Raw genomic sequence first — 25,595 nt, 5'->3', positions numbered from 1 at the left:
AACGCTCACTGCGAGAAAATGCTCGGCTGCTTACAGAAAACCGGCGGTTATCAACAGATTGCTGATCCTAAATGAGACAGGTGTGTGAAAAACAGGGTGGGTTTTTTGTTCGTTGGCTTTTTAGTGAGGAATTGCAGTTATTGGATGACTTTGGGTGTTCTGAAAAGTTTCAGTGTCACCCCAGCATCCCATATGCAGAAGACAGACACTGGATATCCAGTTCCTTCTACGGACGGCAGCGATGAAAATTTTTTCTATCTCAGCTTTGGGTTTTACATTTAAAAGCACCAAACTGTTTAAGACACGTGTTTAAATCACACTTGGCTGACATAGGGAATGCACTCCACTCCCAACACCACAGCAGCAAGCTCCCAATGCAGGCCACACACTGAACAGAGTCGTGTGTTCCTACGTATGGGACCACCAGAGAGCCTTTAGGGTTAGAGTAGAAACCCTAAATTCTTAGTGAAAACCCCATAACTCCTTAGTAGGCTTTCCCCTTCAGGCCACGTTCAAGCTCTCTCCCAGAAAGAGCTGGAAAACAGCCCCAGCATCGCCGGGACTGCACGGCAGGTGCCACGAGAGCATTAAATCCTCGCAAGAAGGTGGCAAAAAGGGCTAAGGGGAGCCTCAGAGAAGAGCATCGAGGAGAAGCAGAGTTATCTTTGCGTGTTGCATCAGGGAGATCGATACTGGACTGTCACCCTTCCTTCAGCAGCCAACAATTTCTAACTACAAGCAGGATCGCAGAGCTGGAAAAAAAAAAATGCTTTAACAGCTTTTTAACCAAAAAAAAAGGCCAGGAGGATTACTTCATTATCGCCAAAAAGAATTAATTAGAAAGGAGCTCGGGTCGTTTTCATATCTAAAGAAGCAAAGGTACGGGAAGATAAAACCACTGCGGGTTGAGGCAGCAAAACTTTTGTTAAAGTTTCACCTCCTTTTGGCAAAGGGAGATAATCCGTGAAATTAACAATTAACAGCTAAATTACCCGCTGCTTGGGGAGCCCGGGTGGCAGAGCGACCTCAGCCCCAGGTTACTGAACTCGGTGAGCCGAGGCTCCGTGGCCAGCACGGTGCCCAAACGAAGCATTCCCCAAAATCCCCCAAGACCTAAAGGGCTGCGGGAAGGGGCAGCAAAACCCAAACGGCCAGACCGCGTTGTTTTCATCCCAAATTTTGGTTTCGGTAAGCAGGGAAAGTTAACAGGCCCTGCCAGGAGGCCGAGGATCCCACTGAGGGTGGGCACACGGCCACGGCGCAGCACTGAGCCATCGACCCGAAGCACAACCCTGGGCTGCCCCTAAATCCCCCAAAATCGCAGCAAGCGGGGCGCCAGGTGGCCCCTTTCCCCCAAAACCCCTCATAAATCACAGCTCCCCCCCAAATTTCTCTCCACACAGCCCCAAGCTCACCACTGACCCCAAACACAGCCCCCTCCCAAGCTGCCCATCACCCCACAACCCCCCAAATCCTACTAAACACCCTCCCCATTCACACAGTCTCCCCAAAACCTTCCTACTTCCCCCTACGCAACCCCCCAAAACCTTTTCATCACCCCCCCCAAACTTTCATAGCCCCCAAAACCCCTCCCCACACACAGCCCCCCAAACTCTTCTACCACCCCTCACTCTCACACGTATTCCCACATCCCTACTGAGCCATACGCAGCACCCCAAAACCTTTCCAGCTCCTCTCCCAATCTCACACAACCCCCCAAAACCCTTCTGGACACCCCCTTCCCCACACACAGCCCCCCAAAACCCTGTTGAACACCCCCTTTCACACAAAGCCCCCCAAAACCTTATTGAACACCCCCTTTTCCCACACACAGCCCCCCAAAAACCTTTTTACCCCCTCCCTCTCACCCACAACTCCAAAACCCTACACAACAGCCCCTCCTTCACGCACAGCCCCCCAAAAACCTTCCCACCCCCTTTCTCCCACACACAGCCCCCCAAAACCCTACTGAACACCCCTTTTTCCCACAGAGAGGCCCCCCAAATCCCTCCCCACACAAAGCCTTCCAAAAACCTTCCCGCACCCCTCCCCTCACACAAAGCCCCCCCAAAACCTTTTTACCCCCTTTTCTCTCACACACACACCCAAAACCCTACTGAACACCCCCTCCCTGTCACACAGCCCCCCAAAATCCTTTTTATCCCCCTCTCTCTCACCCACAACCCCAAAACCCCACAGAACACCCCCATTCCCCACACACTACCCCCAAAACCCCACTGAACTCCCCTTCCCTGTCACACAGCCCCCCAAAAAACTTTTTATCCCCTTTCTCTCACCCACAACCCCAAAACCCTACAAAACACCCCTCCCTCCCACACACACCCCCAAACCCCACAGAACACCCCCATCCCCCATAAAACAACCCCTATCCCTCTCCCACACAGCCCCCAAACCCCTTTTTATCCCCCTTTCTCTCACCCACAGCCCAAAACCCTACAAAACACCCCCCTCCCTCTCACACAGCCCCCCAAACCCCACAGAATGCCCCTATTTCCCTCACGCGCATCCCCAAAACCCCACAGAACACCCCCTTCCCTCACAAACAACCCCCAAAAAACATTTCTACCCTCGTTTCTCTCACGCACAACCCCAAAACCCTACAAAACACCCCCATTTCCCTCACCCACACCCCCCAAAACCCCTTTTCACCCCCCTCCCTCTCACCCACTACCCCAAACCCCTACGAAACACCCCCATACCCCCCAGAAACCCCCCAAACCCCACAGACCACCCCTTTCCCTCACACACAGCCCCCCAAACCCCTTTTTATCCCCCTTTCTCTCACCCACAGCCCCAAAACCCTACAAAACACCCCTTCCCTCTCACACAGCCCCCCAAACCCCACAAAACACCCCCATTTCCCTCACCCACAACCCCAAACCCCCACAGAACACCCCCATCCCCCCCAAACCGCCCCCAAACCCCACAGACCACCCATATTCCCCTCACAAACCCCCTCAAACCCCTTCCACCCCCCCTCCCTTCACCCCCATCCCCTCCTCACCCCCTTTCTCCCCTCAGCGCCTCTTTTCCCCCCTCAGAGCCCCCAAACTCCCCTCAGCGCCCCCCCCCCCCGCCAGGCCGCAGCCCCCCGGGGCAGGCCGTACCCTACTCCCCGGATCCCTCCGGATCCCCCCGACCCTTCCCCGTCCCCCCACAGCTCCCGGGCTCCCTCCCGGGCTCACTCGGGCAGGTACGAGGAGGAGAAGCTGCTCCAGCGGTGCAGGCCGTAGCCCAGCACCCGGCTCTCCGGGCCCGCCGGCCCCGCCGCCGCCATCTTGGAGTCGGCGCCCGCGGCCCGGCAGAAAGCGCGGAGGGGAGGGGAGGGGGCGGGGCTAAAGAGGGGAAAGGGGGAGGGGCTTGGTCTTAAAGGGGCCGCGGCTCGGAGTTACGTGGGGGGGGGGAATGGGGATATGGGGTTGGTGATATGGGGTTGGTAAGGGGATATGGGGTTGGTAAGGGGATATGGGGTTGGTAAGGGGATATGGGGTTTATGGGGTTGTAGGGGGATATGGGGCCCAAGGGGTGTATGGGGCTATAACGGAATGTCCTATAGGGCCCAAGGAGGTATATAGGGCTGCGGGAGAATGGCTCATGGGGCCCAAGGGGAATATCCTATAGGGCTGTAGGGGGATATGGGGCTAGAAGAGAATGTCCTATGGGGCCCAAGGGGAATGTTCTATGGGGCGCAAGGGGGATGTAGAGCCCAAGGGGTATATGGGGCTGTAGGGGAATGTCCCATGAAGCCGTAGGGGGATATGGGGCCCAAGGGGGATAAGGGGCTATAAGGGAATGTCCTACAGGGCTCAAGGGGGTATATGGGGCTCAAGGGGTATATAGGGCTGTGGGGGGAATGGCCCATGGGGCTGTAGGGGGATAAGGGGCCCAAGGGGCACATGAGGCTGTAGGGGAATGTCCCATGAAGCTGTAGGGGGATATGGGGCTGAAGGGGAATATTCTATGGGGCCCAAGGGGGATGTAGAGCCCAAGGGGTATATGGGGCCCAAGGGGAATGTCCCATGAAGCCGTAGGGGGATATGGGGCTATAAGGGAATGTCCTATAGGGCTCAAGGGGTATATAGGGCTGTGGGGGAATGGCCCAAGGGGGATATGGGGCCCAAGAGGTATATGGGGCTGTAGGGAAATGCCTCATGGGGCTGTAGGGGGATATGGAGTTCAAGGGGTATATGGGGCTGTAGAGGAATACAGGGCCCAAAGGGGATACATCCCATGGGACTGAAGGGAGATCATGGGGCTGTAGGGTTATGCCCCATGGGGCTGTGATGACCTATGGGGCCCAAGGGGCCTATGGGGCTTTTGGGGGTTCCCCATGGGGCTGTAGGGGACTATGGGGCTATAGCGGGCTATGGGGCTGTAGGGGGATGCCCAGTGGGGTATGGGGCCCAGGATGTGGGGAAGAGGGCCTGTCAAAATCACTCCTGCAGTGATCCCCGTCCCTCTTCTCCCCGGCTCTGTGTGGTTAGCCGGGTGTTGCTCCGTGTCTGCTTCGTGGGAAGGCCCAGGAGAAGCTTGTTTTGACAATCCTGCCAGTTTTAACAGGCTGTTTTGTTGCCTTTTATTTATTATTTTTTCCCCCAGAAAGGAATTGGAGTAATTAAAGCCCCCATAAATAACAGGAAACACATAAACAAAAGTAAATAGCGAGTAAAAATGAAAAGGCACCGGGTGGTGCCCAGATTCAACGCGTGACCAACAGCCCCAGAATTAGTCAGATTTAAATTTTTTGGGGGTGATTTTTTTTTCTCCTTCAGGCCGTACAACAGCTCGTCTTGGCGGGGAGGTAGCCTGGAGGTCCAGACGGTGGGAAGGAACCCAAGTGGTTTCCCAAGTCTTGCACATTGTCATATTTATTAACTTTAATTTATTTTTTTTTATTATTTTTTTTCCTCTCAATGCTGCTGAGGAGCTCACCATCAGTGCCAGGACCTCTGGGTGTCTGCGTTGTGCTGTCCCTGGTTTAGAGGGAAGCTCCCATATTTTCCCCAGCCCCATATTTTCCCCATATTTTCCCAGCCCCATATTTTCCCCAGCCCCATATTTAGAGGGAAGCCCCATATTTTCCAGCGCTTTTGCCCGCTGTGTGGACACACACCAGGAGGCTGGACCTGAAATCCCAAACACCTACATAATCCCAAACACCTACATGTACATAATTCAGCACATAAATCAGATATTCCTTGACAGGTTTCGCTGTTGTTACCCCTTTTTTCTTGTAAGAGGGGAAAGTTTTCACCCAGAGCCCCCATTAAATCACAGGGGAGGCTTTGGGACATCCTGGGGCAGCTCTGGGATGCTCAAGAAACCAGAAGAGATATTTCAAGACCGGAGGGGGGGGAGGAAGAAAATAAAGCACCAGCAACTAACCAGCTGTCGGTTGGAAGTGACAGATTGAGGAGATGTTATCAGGCAGGACAGCAAGATGCCTGGCTAGATTAAATTAACGCAAGGATTTTTATTTTTTTCCCCCTCCTTTATTTTAGGAAAGCGAGTGAGAACGCGGCAACAAAACCCGGCTGCGGGTGAAAAATTCGACCAGCAGCCTCAGAGGCTGAACATCAGCCGAGTATTTAAAAACCAAGGGGAAACGGTGAGGGCTTCATCTCCAGACCCCTTCCCAGGAGCAGGGGGCACCGTGGTTTTGGTGCATCAAAGCCCCACGGTGCCGAAAGAGCACAACAAAAACCTGCACGCGATGCACCACCTTCCTCTGCTGCTGCACTAATGAGGATTTTAGAAGTTCGTAGCCTTCCTGTGGCATTTAAGCTTTCACTTATCTAAAATTCTTCTAGCCCGTGGGTCTGTTTTTATTTTATTTTTTTTTCCCCTGCCATTTACTGCAGGAGCATTTGAGAAAATAGTTCAGCAAGGACCTTGCTGATAATATTCTCCCAACCCCAGGGGAAGGGATGCTACCCCGGCGTCTGGGAGCCTGGCTAACAAGCAGCCCGAGAGGAGCGATGCCATATGAGACCTGTAACCTCCGAATGCGAAATTTTGGAGATGGCAAACGAGCGGTGAGTGCCAGCCCTGCGGCAGGGAGGAGGCAGAGGCAGAGCCAGCAGCTCCCCGCTCGCCGCTGCACGGAGCAAACCGCCCCGGGACTTTCTCCGCCCGGCGTCCTGTTACCGCCTGGATCAGGATGCGGACTCCAAGCCAGCTTATTTTTAGCGCATTTTGGGCTTAAAGCGCAGCAAAAGCTGGTGAAATACGCAGTACTGACAGCCCTGGAAAAAAAAATAAATATCTTTATTCGTCTGCAGCATGGGAAGGCTGCGAGGAAGCAAAGCGACTGCAAGCTGCAGAGCTGCAAGGCGACTCTCCCAGCTTCTCGGGCTCAGCCTGCCCGGCTCTACGCAGTTTTAGGCGGTGGCAGGAGAGGGTTTTTTCCACGCTCAGAGAGGGCCTTGCACGGCCAGGAGGAGCCCAGTGTGCTGCGGGTTTGGACAGCTCGCGAGGCTCCAGCTGAGCTCGCTGCATCTGCCCCAGCTCAGCGGCAGGGCCGTAAAAATGGGAGAGACTCGGAAAACATGAGTGCCTGACCCTGTTCTGCGAGGCTTTTGCTGCGTTAATACAACACGGGATTCACAGTGATGGCAGGGATGCTGTCCTGTGCCACCTCCGGCAGCCTCTCAGACCCGCTGCTTTGGGGAAAAATAATGCAGAAAGGGCACTTAGGAAGCAAAAAACATGCAGGGCCGTTCCTGTCCCCATCGCTTGGCATCTGGCTGAAATCCTCCAGCAGGGTTTGGTGTCTGGAGGACCTGATGGATGGGGCCGTGGAGCAGAACCGAGCAGCACGTGGAGGAGCATGCCAGGAGGTCCTTGGATGGGTGCCTGGGACAGTAGCTGGGATCACCCGGAGAGGCCAGGGTGACCCCAAAAGCTGTCCCCTGCCTCCCTCCGCCAGGAGGATGCGTGCACAGCGTTAACCTGCTTGTCATCAGCCACGGACAGCTCAGGGGTTTGAGGATTGCTTGTGTCTGCCTCGAGACAAATACCTCGTGTGTGTGTGTGTGTGTGTGTGTGTGCGCTCCTCTGCTGCGCGTGTGTTTCGAGTTTCCTCATGCAAAACCTGCGTGGGTGTTGAGATATGTAATGAGCGCATAGTTCAGGATGAAAACAAGTTGCGTGGAGGAGCCAAGTAACGCCAAAAAAATGAAAGCAACACAAACAACAACATGGCACGCAGCCATACCAGCTAGACCGTGGGCCAGCCGGATCTCACGTCCTCCCCGGAGCTGCGGAGCCCATCAGCTGTTGGAAAAAGAGACCTTTAAAGACGAGCGGGAGGAAATAGCATTGGCAGCGCTGGTCACAGCGTGTTTCCTTCCAGCGCGGGACGGAGCCAAGGACATGAGGCAGAGCTGTGTAACATTTGGGGTCTCGTTGCTCAGCCCTGAAGTAAGGCGAAAACCTCCAGTGGGTTGCAGTTGTGTAAACTCCTATTGTTCTGCGAGCGGAAGGGGAGTGCTGGCCTGATGGGGTATTGTCACACCAGATTTTGGCAAGGCTTGCTCACCTCGCCGAGCTCCCTCTGCAGAGCCAGGGCTTGGTTTTAACCCGGGGCTGCAGGGGGTAGAACCCTGCCTGGCTGTGCTGCAGCCTTGGCATGTCCCAAAGCCAAATGTGTGCTCCCTCCCATAGGATCTTCAAAAAAAAATACTTACGGGACAGAGCAAGAGCAGGGGTAATTCCAGAATCGCTCCCCAAAGTGGTCTCGCTAATTATTCTATCTCATTTTGATGACATGATGGAGGAAAAAAAAAATGGGAAAGCTTATTGAGGTTTGGAAAAAAAAATTGGAAAAGCTCACCCATCTTCTGCGGGGTCTGGATGCATTTCCATACTAAAAAGGGGTGAGAGCAAGCCTCAAAAACGGGTTGCTTCATTTCTCCCTCCCCCGTTTGGAGAGAGGGATCACCTGTAACTCCTTGTAACGCGGTAAAACCATGCCTCCTTCAGCATAATAACAGAGCTGCTCTTATGGAGGCCCTGATCCAAGCATCTGCTCCCAGGCCGTGCACTTAAATACCTGCCCGAGCCCTCTTCACCAGCTCTCGCAGCATCTGTCCTTTGGTTAAAGGCTTAAATCAGCCCAAGAGCTCGCTGGCAATCCAGAAGATTGAAAGGGGCCTTAAATACCGGAGCCTCCACGTGCGTATTGGCATCGTTCTTTGCATAAAAGCCAGCTTGAAAAGGCTTGTTTTACAAAGCACAAGCACACTTTTTTTTTTTTTTTAATATTATTTGCGTCAAGGTCAGTAACTCAGCTCCATTCATCCATCTCCAGCTGCAAAGCAACGTGCCCCAGACAAGGGGGGAAAGCGCATCTGAGTCAGAAAATAATACTTAAGGGATGCGAGCGGCTCTGAGCCACGTCGAGGAAAAAAAAAAGATCTTGGTGCCCTGGCATGCTCAGCCCTGGCTGAGCTGAAACAGGCTGCTGGAGGGCAGGAAAAGCTGCGGAGATGGGCACAAATATTGCCCCGGGTGCTTCGGGAGGATGTGCCTCTCGAATGTCACCCCCGTGCCACCCTCTCCAGCACTCGCGCGCCCTCGGTGCCTCTTCCCTCTTCCAAGAGCAGCGCCTGGGCGTTGTGATTATTTCTCTGAATCACCCGGAGAGGATGCTCCGGCCTCTGTTTCAGATGCAAAATGTGCCTTGGAATTCAATAGTTGCTATAGTGCCGTAATTACGCTTTTTATGGAGTACTTAGTCACAATGGCTGGAGCGCCTGTTATTAGGCTTGGACTCCTTCTGCTGCTGTATTTTAAAGACCTTTCTGTTAAGCACCTTCTCCCTGCTTTAAAAATAGCTTGTTTCAGCACTTGTGTGCCTCCAGAGACAGCCCCAGCTCATGGCACTGATGGAGCACAAGGGCAGGGTTTGCAGCCTGCTCTCTGCACCCCGGGAGTTGTGGTGCCCTGGCCTTGGGTGCTCCAAAACACACTCCAAAGTCAGCTTAAGCAACACCAGCAGGATATTTCCAGGATCTGGGAGCTGCTGAGCACTGATCCTGCCAACATCTATGGTTTGGAGAGGGCTCGCAATGCCTGCTCGGGGCACCTGCACCTTCCCTTTGGCAGCATGGAGAAGGGTGGACTCCTTGGGTGCTCCTCCTGGAAGATGACTGAACCTACAGCAACAGGACATAATTTGGGCAAAGATTATTCCTTCTGGGGTGTTGCTCTTCTGGTGCCCACTCCAGAAGAAGCCCAGCTGCAGTGCAGGCAGCTGAGATAGGTAAGATGAGCACCGTGCTCCACGCCACTCCTCCGACCAGCAGGGATGCTCTCCGCCCTACACCACGGGATCAGCCTTTCCCCTTTCTTCACCTCTTTTTGTGCCCGGGTTTCCCCATCTGGAGAGCGGAGCCAACTGCTTAATTGCCTACTTTCTAAGGAGTCAGGCGGGATAATTAGCTGGTGTTTGGGTAATGCGTCATAGGGCAGGAGCACTAAGTGGTGCTGCTGTCAGCAGCACAGTGGGAAGCGAAGGGCTCAGTCTTGGTTTCCAGTCGGGGATGTCAGGGTGTCCCCGGGATCATCGCTCCCACTCACTGGTCACGCTGGGAACTTGGGCGAAGAGTTTAAAGGAGGAGGATGCCAAGGGCAGCAGTGATCCAGGAGGAGAGCTGTGACAATAGCTCGGTGGACTTTGGAAAGAGAATGATGACAAAGGCAGGGAACATGCCTGGGGCAGCACAGAAAGGGCTCGGGTATGCAAGCACAGCATAATTCTTGATCAGCAACATCCTCCGAGTCGTAAAAGTGCATCGGGGAAAGTTTTCTTGCCATGCATTTATTGCGTGCGTGCAGCACGGTGGGAAGCACAGGACAGAAACCTTTCTCTGTCTCCCCGGAGACTGAAGTAGCCTCGACCTAAAAAGAGATTTTGCATCTTTAATTTTTATTATTCTGCAGATTTCTTTAAAGATGAACTTTAAGCCTTCCTCGTGTCTGTTGATGATAACTGATGAGGTTTCAATGGTGCCTTCTTGAGGTTAAACGTCCAAGAGACGCTTTGGTTAAGAGTCAGCCTTTCAGAGCGGTGCCTTAGCTCTCTTCTGCTCCCACCTGCTTAATTTGGAGCGAGTGCCCAAGAGTGGTGCAGCTAAGGAAAGAATCCTGGGCTGAAGCTCTCAAAGCTTTCAAACGACCGGCAGACCCTTCAGCGCCGCCTTATTTTCGCCGTGGCTGGAACAGTGCTTTCCGTGACTCACTGCTAATTACACTGGGCTTTCACAAACAAATGTTTTTAACCACGTTGGATTTGGAAAAAAAAAAAAAAAAGAAAGAAAAACTCTTCAACCCTCAGCTCTGTCCCTGCACCATCCTGGAAAAGCTGCTGTGATTTGGTGTCCCACCTCTGCGAGCGAGGCTCCTGGGCTTTCTGGCCATGCCAGGGAAGCCCATTCTCCTCCTGCTGCCTCTTTTCTAAATGAGCTGACATTTCTCACGCTCTCTATTTATTTTCTCATCCTGGAGACGGTCTCACGCTTTGATCCGCGCGAAAGATGACTTTTCCAGGGAGGTTCTTGGGCTCTCCCTGTTTCCTGCCAAGTGGCCAGCCACAGGCCACTTGGAGGAGATGCCAGCTCCCTTCTCATCTTCCCAGCAGTGCTGAACCCGCCGCAGACCATCTCAGCAGCCTCTCTGCGCCCTGCAGGGACGTCTCCGCATCCAGGAGCGAGGAGAAGAGGAGCACGGACAGCCCGGAACCGATCCTCCCCGCCGCTTGCATCCACCCCTCTTTGCAAGCTGCCCGTAAGGATGAGTGATGCCTGACCTCCGGAAAAGCAGAGCATCCTTTCGTTTGCCAGCCCTGACGATATGAAAGCTGGCAGGCACGCCGCCGTGGGTGAGTCGCCGGCCGTGGAGGAGCCGCGTGCCAAACCCGCCGCCCCATCACGACTGCTCCCCGGGGAGAGACTGTGCCCAACCTCTGCCTCTGAAGTCTCTAAAAGCCTGCTTTATCCTCGAGAACCGCTTCCTGTTGTGTCTGTTCCTGTGTTTGTATTAAGGAGGTGGAAATACTGGCAGCACTTCTGGGAAGGGCAGGGCTTGGGGAAGGATGTACCTATTTATCACGACCGTCCTCCGAACCATGGCTTGGATGCTCTTTCCACTTGAGACCCTCGGGCTCAAGTGGAAAATAAAGGGGACTTGCTGCTCCCATGAAGTGGGATGAGTTTTTTCAACCAACAGATAAATTTATATGAAGGAATAAGCATCTCCTTTCAGGGCAGGGCATTCTTGGCATCACGAGTTGCACATTTTTTCCTCCAGACTTTGCTCCAGCAGCAAATCCACCCAAACAGCCTCATCTGTCCTGTCCAAACCCCAACCCTAAGAGAAATCAGGGGCAGCAGCTGCTTGCAGAGGGGTGGCACACGGGACAAGGCCATCACAGCTTCTCCTGTGCCCTTCACACTGGGTCTGTATGCGCAGGAGCAAGGGGAAATGCTGCTGGAGCCGGGGGGCTGCCAGGCTTGGGGGGGGATGGCATAGGGATGGTCCAGAAGCAAGATCCAGCTGCTCATGTTGCGAGATGGCCATTATTTCCTACAGATCCCAGCGTTTTTAGCCCATTAGAGGGAAGCATTTCTGTTTTCTGGAGGCAGGAGAGCCGCGTACCCGGCGGGAGGCTTCGCTTCTCACCACACTCAGCTTCTCCTGCTCCATAGGAAGCTGCTTCCCAGGAGCCACAGATGGGCATGGAGTGGTGCCTGAGCCCGTTCCGATACTGCTCGTCTCTGTGGTTGTGTGATTTTGCAATCTGCTTCCTGGGGAGAGGAGGGACACAGAGGCCTGTGACTGCTGAAGGCTTGGGACAGGCTCCTGCTTGCAGGCAGGCATCAGCGTGGGCTTGGCAGCCAGCGCTGGGTTTGTGGGCAGCCGCCTGAGTGCCATCCCTGCTGATTTCCTGACCTGCTAACGGGGTCTCAGGGACCTCTCCACATGGCTGAGAACGAGGAGGTAAGAGGATGACCCAAATCACCACGTCCTTCAGTGTGGGCACCTGGAAATGCCCCATCCAGAGAGCGTTCACCCAACATGTGCTGGAGAATGACAAGTTCCTCATCCAGCGTGGGTTTCCCCTTGTTGGTTTGGATCAGGGGACGAGGTGACATCCAAGCAAGGAATCTGGTTGCCCCGGAGTTGTGCTGCATTGCCATGAGCCAAACAGATCCTGGTTTCTCCCAGTTTTGGGTGCACAGCAGGAAGGGCAGCTTGCCCGTCTCCAAACGGGGCACCTCCTAAGGGACCTTGCTTCCTGCACAGGTCATCACGTTATTTACTGATATACTCATGCCCATCCATGAGGGAAAGTCAAAATCCTCAGTTCCTACAGGGAGAGAAGACATTTGTTTTGCATAAGCCCCATGGTAAGAGCCTTTACATGGGCATTTTGATCCCCAAATCTGTCTTGCTAGGGTCTAAGGCTGCCCATGCCTTTAAGGTGAGGCGCTGAAGCCCATGGGAGCCCTCCAGTTTGTCCTCTTACCTTCCCCAAGACCCTTATTTCTGCCCTTTGCCATGAAACAGGACATCTTTGAGAAGAGTGGGGAATCTGGCTCTGTGAAGAACTGGAGGGAGCCTGAGAGTGTGCCATAACCTCACCGAGTACACCCCTACACGTTGCCCAGTGATGCTTGGGGAGCGCTTACCAGCAGCTGTCGTGGCTCCCTCCAGGAATACACAGCTCCGAGGATAAAAATAATTCACTCTGGAAATGAAAAAGGGCAAAGCAGGAGGAGAAGAAAGCCAGAACCGAGCCAGGTTTACACAGGAAAAGGGAAGGCGATGGGAAAAGCAACAAGAGAACGCTGAGCTTGGTGCTACAGAGCACTTTCAGGGAGGGGAAGGGTTTGCCAGAACACCAGCCTGAGAAAATAGTCAAGAAATGCCAGCAGGCAGCAGTCACATCTCCCTGCGTAGGCATCTGGAGTGCGCAACAGCGGCTAGCAATGAAAAAAAAGGAATGCCAAGAAAATGCTCAGATGTATTAGCAAGGACAGCGTGTCCTCCGGATTGCTGAGAAAGGGAAAGCAGCAGCAGCGGTGACCTTTTCCAAGTGATGGAAAACCAGGGAGATAGCTGGGAACTTGGGAAAGAGGTCGGGGAATGGAAAGAAGAGCAGTCTTGGAAATTTTTACATGGCAACTCCGACTTCAGTCCCAAATACAGCAAGGGGAAAGGCCCTGACCTAAATCCCTGGCTGTCTAAAGGAGGAGGGAGCAATGAATACTACGCCATGGGGCCATTAAGACCATGTGGATGGAGGTAGTGTTTTTCTCCGTCTACAAAATGAGTGGTTGTGAGAGTAGAGTAAAGGCAGTTTATCCACTCGTTTGTGAAGGATTTGATTTTACAGTGTCTCAACAAAGCCCTTTCTTTTTGAAATTAATTTGTCTTGGATCTAAACACCACCGCACAGGCTGAACATCGCAATTTAAAGGCCCTCTCGGATGACCAGGCGGCGTCTCGATGCCTCCCAGGTGAAGTCGGAGTGCCTCTGTGAACAACCCCAAACCTCCCTTGAAGCCGTCTCGCTGCAGACCCGAAACCTCTGCATTCATCTGCCTCCGCCAACCTCGGTGCAGATAAGGCTCGGCAAAACACCGCATCCTCCGGGATGGAGGCGGGGGAGTGAGAAAGCCAGCAAATGACTCATCGAGCCTTGCAGGCAAGATCTGCCCGGGATCTGCGCCGTGCAGGAGGAGAGGAGCCATGCAAGAGGCTCGCAAGAAGCTGATGCTGGTCCTGCAGGACCCCAAGGACCACCCTTGTGGTCAAGACCTGGTGGAAGTCCACGCCACCCTTGACACATCCTTCTCTCCCTTGTGTCCTGCAGGTCCAGGAGCCATCTCTGTTGGCTGTCCACCAACGGAGAGGTCCCTTCCTCCAAGAGGAGATGGCAGAGGTTTGTTTCCAAAACCCTGAGGGGTATAAATGTTGGCCACGAGGCACCAGAAAGTGGCTGTCCAACTGTGCATGGCCCCCTAATTAGGGAACCAAATGCAATCCGTCGAGGCCGTCCCTTGCACCGCGCTGAAGACCTGATTATGGTCATTTTCCTCCCTGCTCCCACTGCATGCCTGAGAAAGGGACGCAGTAATTAAACTTTGAATCTCATTAAAACCCAGAAAGTGCTTGGCTTTCCGAGAATCCAATTATCACAAATGCTATGTAACGCCAGTCAGGGCACGGCTTGTTTTTGGTGTTCGGAATTATTCCTGCTAAACGTACAAACACGGCGTGAAATCACATTTGCCAGGGGGTGTTGAAAACCCGAAGAGGGCACAGTTACAAAATCAAGTCAAGGGCAGGAGAAGACACCTTGGGGAGGGAGGGAGAGGCTGCAAGAGGCTTCGCTCACCAGTAAGAGGAGGAAACCCTACAAAAACACGTGGTTGGAAGCAGAACCCTGCCACCCCCAGAGGAAATTACTCTTTCTAACAAGCAGTTGACGTGGAAAAGGAAGAGTTGGGTCCTCCATCCCTTTCTATTCCCACCTCCAGGCTAAAAGCCTTCCTGAGCAACAGAAGATGCTCTTCTCAACCCACCTACAAAAGGGAGCCCAACCAAAACATCCTCCATCCTCCAACTGCCCTCCTCACCTCAGGGTTAGGGGTCCCAGCTCTGGGCAGGGAGCATCACTCCTCTCCAGAGCTGGCGGTGGCACAAGAGATGCCCAACTTTGCTGCGTGCTGCCTCGACTGCTCCCTGCCTCAGTTTTCTCAGCTGTAAACTCGTATTAAAACAATAACCTAATTTGCCGGGGTGCTGACAGCCTCCAGCAGCGGGAGCAAGGAGCTCTGCCAACCTGGGGTAAAAGGTGCTAGTTAAGTGCAAAATACTATTATGCTTTTTTTTTTTTTTTTTTTTTTTTTGTGGCACAGTGCGTCTGCCATACCTTACACTTATGTAACGTTACTTAGCACTTAGTCGGCACTTCACATCTTTAACTAATTACACAGAATCGAGCCATTTACCAGCGTGAAAAGAAAAACATCCAATAAAGGCTGATCCTGAGACGTTGGACTGATTTCCAGGCTCCTCCAGGAGTGAGAATTGCAGAAGATGCAAAACGAGGTTTGGAAGAACGGCCAAACAAACAAACAGATGCACGAAATGAGAGAAGAAAATCAAACCGTGTGACGGCAGAGAAGGACTTGCAGAGGAAAATAGCCCACTGCTTTTTTTTTGCTTTTTTTTTCTCATGGAAACAGCCAGCCAGAGCTCAGCCTGCAGCATCTCCAAAGCACGTTTAACATTCACCTCCTCCTCCTTTTTGCAATTAAACACATATTCTTATGCACCTCGACTTTTAAAATAAATAATGACAATTTTTAGCGCTAGCAATTAAAAGCGGTGCTGTTTACATTTTAATTAGCTCTTTCAGTGCGACTAGCTCAGCTTCTTTCAATCAGAAATGGATGTATTTAGAAACAAGACAGCTTTAAATGCTCTCCCTTTTTTTTTTTTTCTGTAAACAGTAGCCCTGCTCTGCTTTCAGGTTCTCAGGGTAGAGGGAGCAGAGAGGCAATCTGCTGGATGGAAAACTCTGCACAGCTTTTCTTCCCGGTGGTGATTCTCTGTGGGAGTGCAGAAAAGGAAGTTTATTTTGGAAGTGAGAAAAATAAAGTGAGGTTTTGTTCCAGGAGAGCGCAAAGATAAGTAGCATCTGTGCGGCTGGAAGCGCTGTACGTGGCTGGGAAGACCACATTTACAGCTGCAAAGTGCCAGGTACGTTTTTTTTACCTCCTGGTGAAGCTCCAGAAGGCAGCCAAGTGCTACCAAGGCAGTCCCCGGGATGGATTTTCCACCCACCTTTGGCTTGCGCTTGTAAAATCACCAGTCGTGTTCCTGCTCAGTGCCGTCCGTGGGCCTTGATGCAGCGTGGCGAGTCGATGAAAACTCTGCCAGTGGTTTCAGCACGAATAACAGCATCGTCACAGCACAGAGAGAGCAGGTGATGTACATCAGGACCCTCTGTACACCAAACCTGCTCGGGCTGAACCTCCTTCAGCAATCCGCTGCTGTACATGGCACATCTGCGTCTTGGATGCGAGCCTCTTGGAGGAGAGGCAGGTGTCAAAACACCACTCAGGAAGCTTTTGCCGCAAAATAATTCTTCCTAAATAGACAGCAACTGTAAAAGTGTTGCTAAATGGTGCAGAGGAGAAGCAGGTTCCAAAATCCACGGTTAGCAGGTGATTTTAGCAATGCTCTCCTGCCTGCACCCTCACGATGCTCAGGAGGAGGCAGCGTTGTTTGTGATGCACAAATAAACTCTGTGGCTTGCCCAGGGCAGGAGGGGAAAGTCTTTGGACATAGGTTGTAAACACAGTGTTTTTCTGGGGAATGTTCTCCCTAAGTATTTTAATTTTTCCTAAGTACTTTTATTTTTTGATTCCCAGCTATTGTTAGGATGGTGGAGGAGAGAAAGTTGGAGGAGTCTCAAGTCCTTGACATTGAAAAATTCCTTTATCTTGTCTCTGCCTCAGTTTCCCTCACTATAAGTGACGGCAGAGCTCCCTGGCATGGGCTTAATGCAGGGAAAACACCCGCTAAGGACCACCTATTGTCATGGAAAGAGAAGGGAAAAGGCTGTGATTTGAAAAATAATAGCCCATCCCTGCCAGGGCAGAGTTTGTAAGGAGCACTGATGGAGTATTTGGGGCTTGTCTGGGTTGTTTCCTTGTGAATTGACCTCCTTGTCCAGCAGAAAAAGGCTGCAGAGGTTCTGTTTTGGGGCATTTCTGGGGTTTTTCTCCCCCTAGAGCTACAGCCAGGGTTGTGGTGAGCTTGTCCCTGCCAGCCCCAGCATCCCGTAAGCCTGTGACCTTCCCTTCCTGCTTAGTCTCCTTGAGCCCCAACATAAGCAGATAAAACAGTAAGACCTTCAGGGGCTTTGCATGAGCTTGCTCACGTCCCACACCAGGATCCGCTGGCAAAATCACACCCAGTTTCTGCGATCCTTTCAGGGAAATCCCTTTGCAGGGAAAGGAGAAAGACCTGGAAGGTAAAACACAAGGAAAGTACCGTTGGCAAGCATGCAGGTTGGCATCTTTGCTCTGTTTGCCCCGCATGGCCATGGCAATGATTTCAGCAATGATCGCAGGGCTGCACACTAAGTCATCGTGGGTTCTGCAGTTAAGCACGACGGTGTGTATGAAGGCAAAATGATTTATTTTATTTTTTTTCTGGTGTTGGGGCTTTCTGTGGGCTGCATCTGCACTTGAACTGCTCCTTTCCCCCTTCCCCAGCTGCACATTTGGATGGTGAGCACAGAGACACTGGTTCAAAACGGGGAATTTTTGCAAAACAAGGCCAACATGGGGGACACCTGACCCCCAGCCAGGTTCCTCCCTCTTATTTTGGGGACAACCCTCACCAGCAGCTCACATTCAAGGTGATGAAGCCATCAGAAAGGGCTGATTTCTGTGGGTCATGGAGCACAGCCAGCGAGGATGAAGACGAAGCTGTCAACCTGCTCGAGCTGCCCGTTCTTTGGTGCCAGGGGATGGCACGGTGCTTCCAAAAGGAGCCTGTCCTTGGCCACTGGGGAGCCTGATCAGCTCCATCTGTTGCGGTGGCCTTGTGGATGGCTCAACCTGCAAGGCTGAAGGAGCACCCTAACACTAATGGCTCGTGTTGGCTTGCTGTTTCAACATATTTTGTATGATATTTTGTATTTTTCCAGCCAATCCTCCAAAGCCTCTCTGCTCCTCTCCAGCTCAGCACCCCATCCCAGTGCAAGACCCCACGGCACACACCCATGCGATGGACGGGTTACGCTTTGGAGCCCTTCCTAAATGTGCTTCTTAGAGGTTGGGAGTGGATGGGAGACCTTGGGTGTGCAGCATGGACCGCAAAGAGGATTGCTAAGGGCTAGAAAGCAAAACAGGAATCTGGATTTTTTTAAATCTCTGCTTGAAAGGAGAGCAAGAAGAGCATGCAGAAGCCAGTAGTGAGGGAGAAGGCTGGAAAATCCCAACAAGGCTCTACCCGTGGCTGAAGGCCAGTTGGGCGTCCAACATAAAAGCTGGCCAAGGCTGAGTCTCAAGAGGCTGCTCGGGGATGGGGAGCCATGGACTGATGTGTGCTCCCGGATCCAGCTGTGCCACTGGCCCTGCTCCCCCTCCAGCCGTCCATCCCCACCCACCAGCTGCAGCACGGAGCAGCATCGCTTGGAGCAAAGGATTTGGGGTCAGGATGATGCCGTTGACACTGCAGTGAAGAGCACTGAGGACATCAACGAGTGGCTGGGACACGGTGACATTTCCAGCTGGCACAGCCCTCTGCCTGGTCAACATCCACCCCGGGGATGGAGAATAACCGAGGGAGCCAAGCGGGAGCTTTCTGAGGCAGCCGAGGGTTGCTGGGGAAGGTCAGCGAGCCGTGCAGCAGGACTGGTTGTATTTTCATGGAAGAAGGGCTTTTACACCCAAAAGTGTAGCAGGGAAGCGAGTGAGGAGGGAAATGGAATTGCTGGCAAGGCAGAAGGGCCAACACTCGGTGCCCTCTTTACAGTCCTGTCCTCCGAGTTCCCAAAAGCAGGTTTTTGGGAAACTTTAGATTTAAGCTATCAACCTGTGTAGGTTGCAGACATCCTCTGGTATTCATCCTCAGCTGCTAATGGCAGGATCTGTTAATGAGCATGTTGATCCTTGGGTGGCTTTTTTATAAAATCATTGGGCAACGTGATCCTGAGAGGCAGTGGAAAGGAAATGTGGTGGTGATTTAAAACAGAAAAGGAGAGAATATAATTTTGGCAATCACCAGCCTATAAAAATAATAGAACAAATATTTAAGAAAAGATCATGATGAAGTATTTAGAGCTTGGTTCTGTCCACACAATAGTGTCAACAGGGAGAAACTTTGCAGAAGCCAGATGCTGAGTAAAATTACCATGAGACAAGAGTCAGACTGGAGGGATGATGGGCACAGAAAATGGCCAGGTTTTCTTCTTTTCCAGCTCTTTTTGGTGCAAAGAGGAGTGCTGCTGGAGAATGACAGAGCCAGAGGATGTAGGGAGCGCAGCCTTTGCGAACATATGTTTTTATTTTGACTAATGCATTTTGCTTTGTCTTAGGAAATAAAAAAATTAGGAAAAAAAAAAGCACTGGTCTGAAATACGGTTTGTGCAAACTGAAAACACATTGAAATGCAGCAAGTAATCCTAAACAAGGGTGTGCTGCATCGAGCAAGGCGCGTCGGCTGGCGTAGAACAAGAGTCGGGATTCAGGAGCAAGCTTCATTAACATCTTTGCTGACGATCCAGGAGGATGAAGCTGATATAAAACGAGGTTCACAGAGGATGGAAAATCAGCAGCAGATTAATATCTAATCAGTTTTCTGAGGTTTAGATCCAGTTCTGTTCCAAACACCTGGAAATTTCCACCCAACACAAAGCGGCACTCCGTGCACCGAAAGAGCTCATCTCGTGGAGTGACGCTTTCATTACTCACCGCCTAGCCCACTCAGTCTCTTTGTAACCCTCTCAATATACTCCTGGGCTTCTTTCCTTGGTCTTTCCGCAGCCCTCCTCGTCGTTACCTTGTGTGATATTCCCAGGCATGTTTCTGGAGCAAGCCCAGAGCACGCAGCCGCCCTCCAGGTTTACAACCCGCCCGCTGTCCCCGTGTGCAACAAAAATTGCTTGAAAAGCCGATGCTGAGCAGCCCAGCTGGAGAACAGCGTTGTGCTCTCCAGCACGTGTCCCATCTCCACGTGGCCTTCAGCACTCTGACCTGCTAACAGGGATTAAACTGAGAAACCTCCCAGGTCTGCGCCTGCCTCCACGCTCCCCTGGTGCTTACAGTGCTCCCTGACCTCCTTCTCCTTACGCTACTTGGGCGATTCGCCGCTGTTACTCAAGACCTTTCCATCCATGAGGTCTTGAGTAAGAGCTGTGGGTTGTCTGAGCAACGTAAGCCGCGTCCCCGGAGCGCTGACCTGGGCTCTCCTGGCCGTCAGGAGAAAGAGGGCAGCGGAGGACAGAGAACAAGGAGCACCCGTGGCTCCTCTGAGCACGCTGGAAGGATGTGGGTAGTTTCTGGTTTCCTGATTTCTCGTCTCTCCTCTCAGATACAGCTCGATGGTGCGAGAAAATTGGCTGGCAAGGGGGATGGTGTTACCCTAAGTGGAGAGAGGAGCCACAGGGGGACCTTCACAGCCTTCATCTGGGACCTTCACAGCCTTCATCTGGGACCTTCACGACCTTCATCAGGGACTTTCATGTCCTTTGTGCGTCAACCATCTCGGGATCTGCTGGGGATGGAGCATGGAGGAAGAGAAGGAAGACCTGGAGCTGGCAGGGTGCTTTAACTGATCCAGGTTGGACCCCATAGGACCCTCCATCATCACCCACACAGGGTCTGAAGTACCCCGAGACGTCCTCTGCAGGGCCATGAAAGCCCCAGGTGAGTTGCCAGGTTATAAACTCATGGAGAAGGACACCTAAAAGAATTGTGACCCATGAGTGTCTTGAGGTGACAGATATTCGTGTGAGCTTTCCCAGCTCTGTCCAAGGACTCCAGGGATGCATCAAACTACAGACACCAAATCTGAGGTCTTTTAACATGCAGACTCAGGTGCTTACACCTGAGTGTTGGGTGGCCACAGCAGGACACCCTGGGGACACCCAGGGGGTTCAGGGAGGTCCAGTGAAGCAGAAAGAAACCCAGAGAGAGCAGAAAGGATGCTAAGGAAGGATGCACGCAGCCGATGCAGGAACTGGGGGCAAAATTACAGGGGACACGGTCTGAAGGGGTCAACCATGGAGGATGCTTGCTGCGAGGGGCAGGAGCAGGCTGAAGCCTTCTGGAGAGGCAATATTTATCCGCTTTGCTTTGTGGCTGCTTGAAGCCTGCTGGGGAATTTGCTCCCAAACAAACAGAGGAAGAAGCAATGCATGTGAATGGATCCAAACGTCTCCTTATGGCGTTGTTTGTTTTTTTTTTTTTTTTTTTTTTTTCTTAATGAAATGTGTTGATTTTGCATTTGCAGCACGTCAGGGCTAATTTTAGGAACGTGCAATTATTTTTTTTTTGTTGAAAACCCAAGGGGTTGCAACCCCCCTGAGGAGGATAACGCCGTGTTGCTGAGCGGCGATTCCCGGGGTGGGAGGGCAGGCTGGCTGCGAGGCGGCCCCAAACGGGGCAGGAGCCCAAATAAAAATGCTGTTTCCCAGCCCAGAAAGCAGGGAAAGCACAGAGAAAACAGCTGTAGGGCTGCCAGGAGCTTCAGGACCTGGTGTCAGGTGTCTCTTGCTCCAAAAGGGTTGAGGGGGACAGCAGGAGGCACGGCTCAGCCTGTCCTCCCCCTCTACAAGCAGCTCCTCCAGGCCAGGCTGGAAGCGGCCCCATCCGCCTCCTTCTCTGACTCAGCCACTACACCCAGGGAATTTATGGCCTTTCCTTCCTGCCAGCCTCAGTAAATATCCCCGTCATCTGACCGGGCTTTGGGGACCTACCAGGAGCAGGAGCTTTGCAGGAGGGATGGGGTGGGGACCTGAAACGTGGGGACCTGCACCATGGGGACCCACAATGGGACCCTCACCCCATGGCATCTCTGTCCCCAGCAGGATGGAGCCCATGGGGCTATCCCAAATCAATCCCTATTCAGGACAGTGGCCACTGACCCATCCGGGCAGGTGCACAGCGGGCACAACGTTCCCAGCACAACCCAGCTTGAATTTCCCTTTTCATTTTAAGGACATCTTCTGAAAATGGGAAGGGATGGAGCAAGGGTCTGAGACCACCAAAAGAAAAAAAACAAAAACAAAAACAAAAACAACACATATACAGTAGCCACGTGCTTCAGCTCTGCTGGTCCCTCTTTGCTTATTTACTTAATTATGATTTGCTTTTTTCAGGTGATGCCCAGGTAGCGAGGTGCCTTCACCCCATAGTGCCTGGGCTCCCTCGGGCTGAGCAGAGCAGCAGGACGTGGTCTCTGATGGATTCCTTGATGCTCCAGGACCTATTCGGTCACCTATATGGCTTCCCTATAGCTAATTTAGGGATCCTGGCTTGCCCCCTGGAGGCAGCCCCACGCACCGTTGATGGAGGTGAGAAAAACGGTGCTAGTGATAAGGGTGAGGGTAAGCTGATGGAGAAGTTTAAGCACGTCTGAAGGGCTGCAGGAGGAAATCTGCACTTCTGGGTCGTTGAAGCAGCTATTTTGGGTAGGTTGGACCATCTGGGCTGGAGAGAGGATGAGGCAGAGCCTAAATTCAGCACCTGAGTTATGCCTCGCTGGGTCCCCCTGCACTCATCCATCCCAGGAGCATGTTCACCACCACAGGGATGGAGATCTCCGCAAGGCAGGTGAGAGATGCTTCAGTTCCTCATCATTGCAGCCTCTGGGGATGCCAAATCGTGACCTCTGGGCCAGGCATCGTGTGCTGCACCCTCCTGGCATGGCCATGGCGTCTTCTCCTTCCCAGCTCTACACTTCTCCCAGGGCAACACGACCAAGAGAGAAATGTTCCCAGAGCCACAAAGAGTGGGTCTGCTTGGTAATGTGGACGCTGGGCGCATCCTTTGACAGCCTGAAGCCCACACCTCATTCCTGGAAGGGTTTTGCAGGAATTGAATTGGACAAGCACTGTGGAAGAACATCGGACCACACGAGTGCCCATCTCCAGCCCATGGAGTGCCTGCGTGTGGGCTCTCATGAGCCAGGCTACGAGAGGTGCAAAGTGGCCTCTGTCTCACGTCGAGCATTAATTTACCTTTACTAATGGCTGGTGGCAGATAGCAGGTAATTGCTTTCGAGGCCAGCGTGCACTTATCCTGTCTGCACGTTCAGTGCGTCTGGTGGTGAGTTCATAAATCAAAAGCTCTCAAGAAGTCTGTCCCTTGATGCAGCGAGCATTTTTGTGGATGAGGCATCCCCACGTGGCCCCACGGCCGTGATTAATAACCCCCATCTTTCTATTTGCTTGTTTTTTTTTAGGGCAAGTGTGAATCCAGGTCCTCGTTGGACTGCCACGAAGCATGTTGGTTGGCACAGTGTGGAACAAGGCAGGGAACCCAAACCGGAGTGAGGCAGAGCCGTGTGAACTGTGGGAGTCAAAAACCCCAAATAAATGAATAAAAGGATAAATAAATAAGGCGGATCGCTGGAAGCCTGGCAAAAAACATGCAAGACAATCTCATAAACACAATCAGTAAATTGCCACTGGGACAAAAGCACGGGGGCAGTGGCTGGTGGCCGTCCCACTGCATTGCTGCCTTGGTCGTGCCATATTGATGCCCTTGGCTTGGGCCATGAGCCACAGGCACAAACTGCTGGTGTGACGATGAGATGCCAAAGGAGATGCTCTTGCCACATGCCTGGCAGTTTGGGAAGGTGATGGTTTTGTCCAGGATATAAAGTCATCTCCCAAACACCCCACGAGGGAGCACTGCAGAAGGGGTTTCTCCTTATGAATGAGCATCCTCCACTTGCTTTTTGAGTGGGCAAGGGGCTGCTTGAGTCTTCGCCCACACCAAAGCAGCCAAAGCACATCAGGAGCAGTATTTCGAGGTCCTCTCCATTGCTCCATTAAAACTCTCTCCATGCACTTTGATGCTTGACCAATTCTTGTTCCCCCCGCCATCGCCTGTTGAGCCAGAAGAGCCAAAATTCCTGCACTACTTTCCCTCTGTGCCTGGATAAAAACCAGGCAAGGAACCTAATGAAGGCAGCCACGGCTCGGGGCAGCCCTTGCTCGGCTCTGTTGGCAGCAGATGAGCGGCTCCAGCTCGGCGAGGGGCTGCAGCACGCCCTGGTCGCTTTGCAAACACAGCCTGCAGCAGCCACGGCCAAAAACCCAGGGCTCGCTGAACAACACTGGGAATTAACCCACGCTGCACGGGAAGGCGTGCACGGGCTGAAAATAACCCCATCTCCACTCTGATTTTCTTAGCAGGGGGCGGAGGGGGGGGGGAGATAGATGCTGCTGCAAAAGCACCGCGGCGATCCAGAGCAGAGCGAGGGAGAAGCCGGCGCTTCCGCTGCCAGGGAACGAGCTTGAAATGGATCCAGCGGATAAAGAGATATTCAAAGTTCAGCTAATGAGCAAGATGACTCACTGCCTCGGCCAGACAAAGGTTAGGCTGGAAAATAGAAAGGCTCGCTGCAAGGGGCCGGTGGGGATGCGAAGGGCTGAGCGCTGCTGGGGCGGGGAGGCTTGGATGTGACCCCAGGTTTGGGCTGGCTTTGCCCCAGGCTTTGCGTCGGGGTTGCACAACGGAGTGGCCTGAACCACGCTGGCAGGCAATCGGGCATGCGGCAGCTGTACCTGAAGCCCTTCTGCAGCCCTTCTCCTGCATAAAATATTCATCCAGTGGCTCCAGCAGGTGCTGCTTGAAAATGAAGGCAAACAGCCCTGCCTTCGTCCCCTTCTCCAGGCCAGCACTGCTGGGGAGGGACCAGCTTCGGAGGATGGTCACCAGCCAAAACGTGCCTGATAGTCACCTGGAGACATCAGCCTGCTTTGAACACTTGCATCGCCACCGCTGTGCCCGAGGAAGAGAAATATTTTGGTAAACGCACGCTGCTCCAAAGCATCCAAAAGTGAGGCTGGAAAACCAGCACCTCTCTGCTCACTGGCTGCCTTTGGGGTACCCCAAAACCCTCCCAGGGCATCCCTCTGTCAGGGCTGGGCAGAACGGATCTTTTTCTTTTTTTTTTTTTTTTTTTTCTTCTGGTTATTATAGCCCAGAAACATGGAAAGCTGCAGCTTGGAAGCCTACAGACAGTTTTGATGGTGACCTTGGGACTTCATTTTTTGGATGTGCTTTTATTTCCTTCACTGCTGGCAGGAAGCTGAGGCTGGGGCCAGTTCTGGAGCACAGCTCTGAGCTTCCCCAGGACGTGGCAGGGCAGCACGAGCACTTCCAGCCCATACACATCTGGGCAGGCGGTTTGGGAAGAACAGGGATGGGTGCGGATGGATGGGAGCAGCTTTTGGAGAAAGCAGGATGGTCAGAAAGGGAAAGGGGAGATGTAGGTCTGGAGGATGGAAACCCCCTGCCCTGTTCTTCCCAGACATGTTTTTCCCTGCCTTCATAGAGTCCTCCTTGCCCATGTATACGCTGGGTGCTGGCCAGGAGCTGGAGCTCCACTTCTGAGCAAGGAGGTGACAAGTAGCAGAAGATGAGGAAACGGCCTCAAGTTGCACCAGGGGAGGTGTAGGCTAGGTACTGGGAAGAATTTCTTCCTGGGAAGGGTGGTGAGGCATCAGATGGGGCTGCCCAGGACGTGTAGGAGTGCCCATCCCTGGAGGTACCTAGGAGATGTGTGGATGTGGCACTAAGGGACGTGGTTAATGATAGGACTCAGTAGGTCAGGTAGATGGTTGGGCTTGATCTTGGAGGTCTTTTCCAACCTAGACAGCTCTATGTTTCCACGATGCTCTCCATCTGCCCTTCATTTCCACGGCCACGGGCTGGCTTCCCAGGCACAGGAAGAAGCAAAAGGCTGAAAAAAGAACCCTAACCCCCCCTAAAAAGGCTTCAGCAAAAGCCTAAAACCCAAGGCAGCGTGCT

General features: G+C 52.8%; 1 protein-coding gene across 1 annotated transcript in view; it reads right to left on the bottom strand.

Moving 5' to 3' along the window:
• MKLN1 (muskelin 1) overlaps nucleotides 1–3,325 on the bottom strand; it is a 94,719-nt gene extending 91,394 nt beyond the window's left edge. The window contains exon 1 of the mRNA XM_084282613.1: nucleotides 3,207–3,325. Coding sequence (XP_084138739.1) covers nucleotides 3,207–3,298 — 92 coding nt within the window. The 5' untranslated portion in view covers nucleotides 3,299–3,325. The remainder of the gene's footprint in view (nucleotides 1–3,206) is intronic.
• Nucleotides 3,326–25,595: the final 22,270 nt, after the last annotated feature.

Source organism: Netta rufina, assembly GCF_964035555.1.
Source record: "Netta rufina genome assembly, chromosome: 1".
Taxonomy (NCBI): Eukaryota; Metazoa; Chordata; class Aves; order Anseriformes; family Anatidae; genus Netta; species Netta rufina.
Note: the sequence above shows the minus strand (reverse complement) of the source record. Positions and strands in the feature narration are given on the sequence as shown.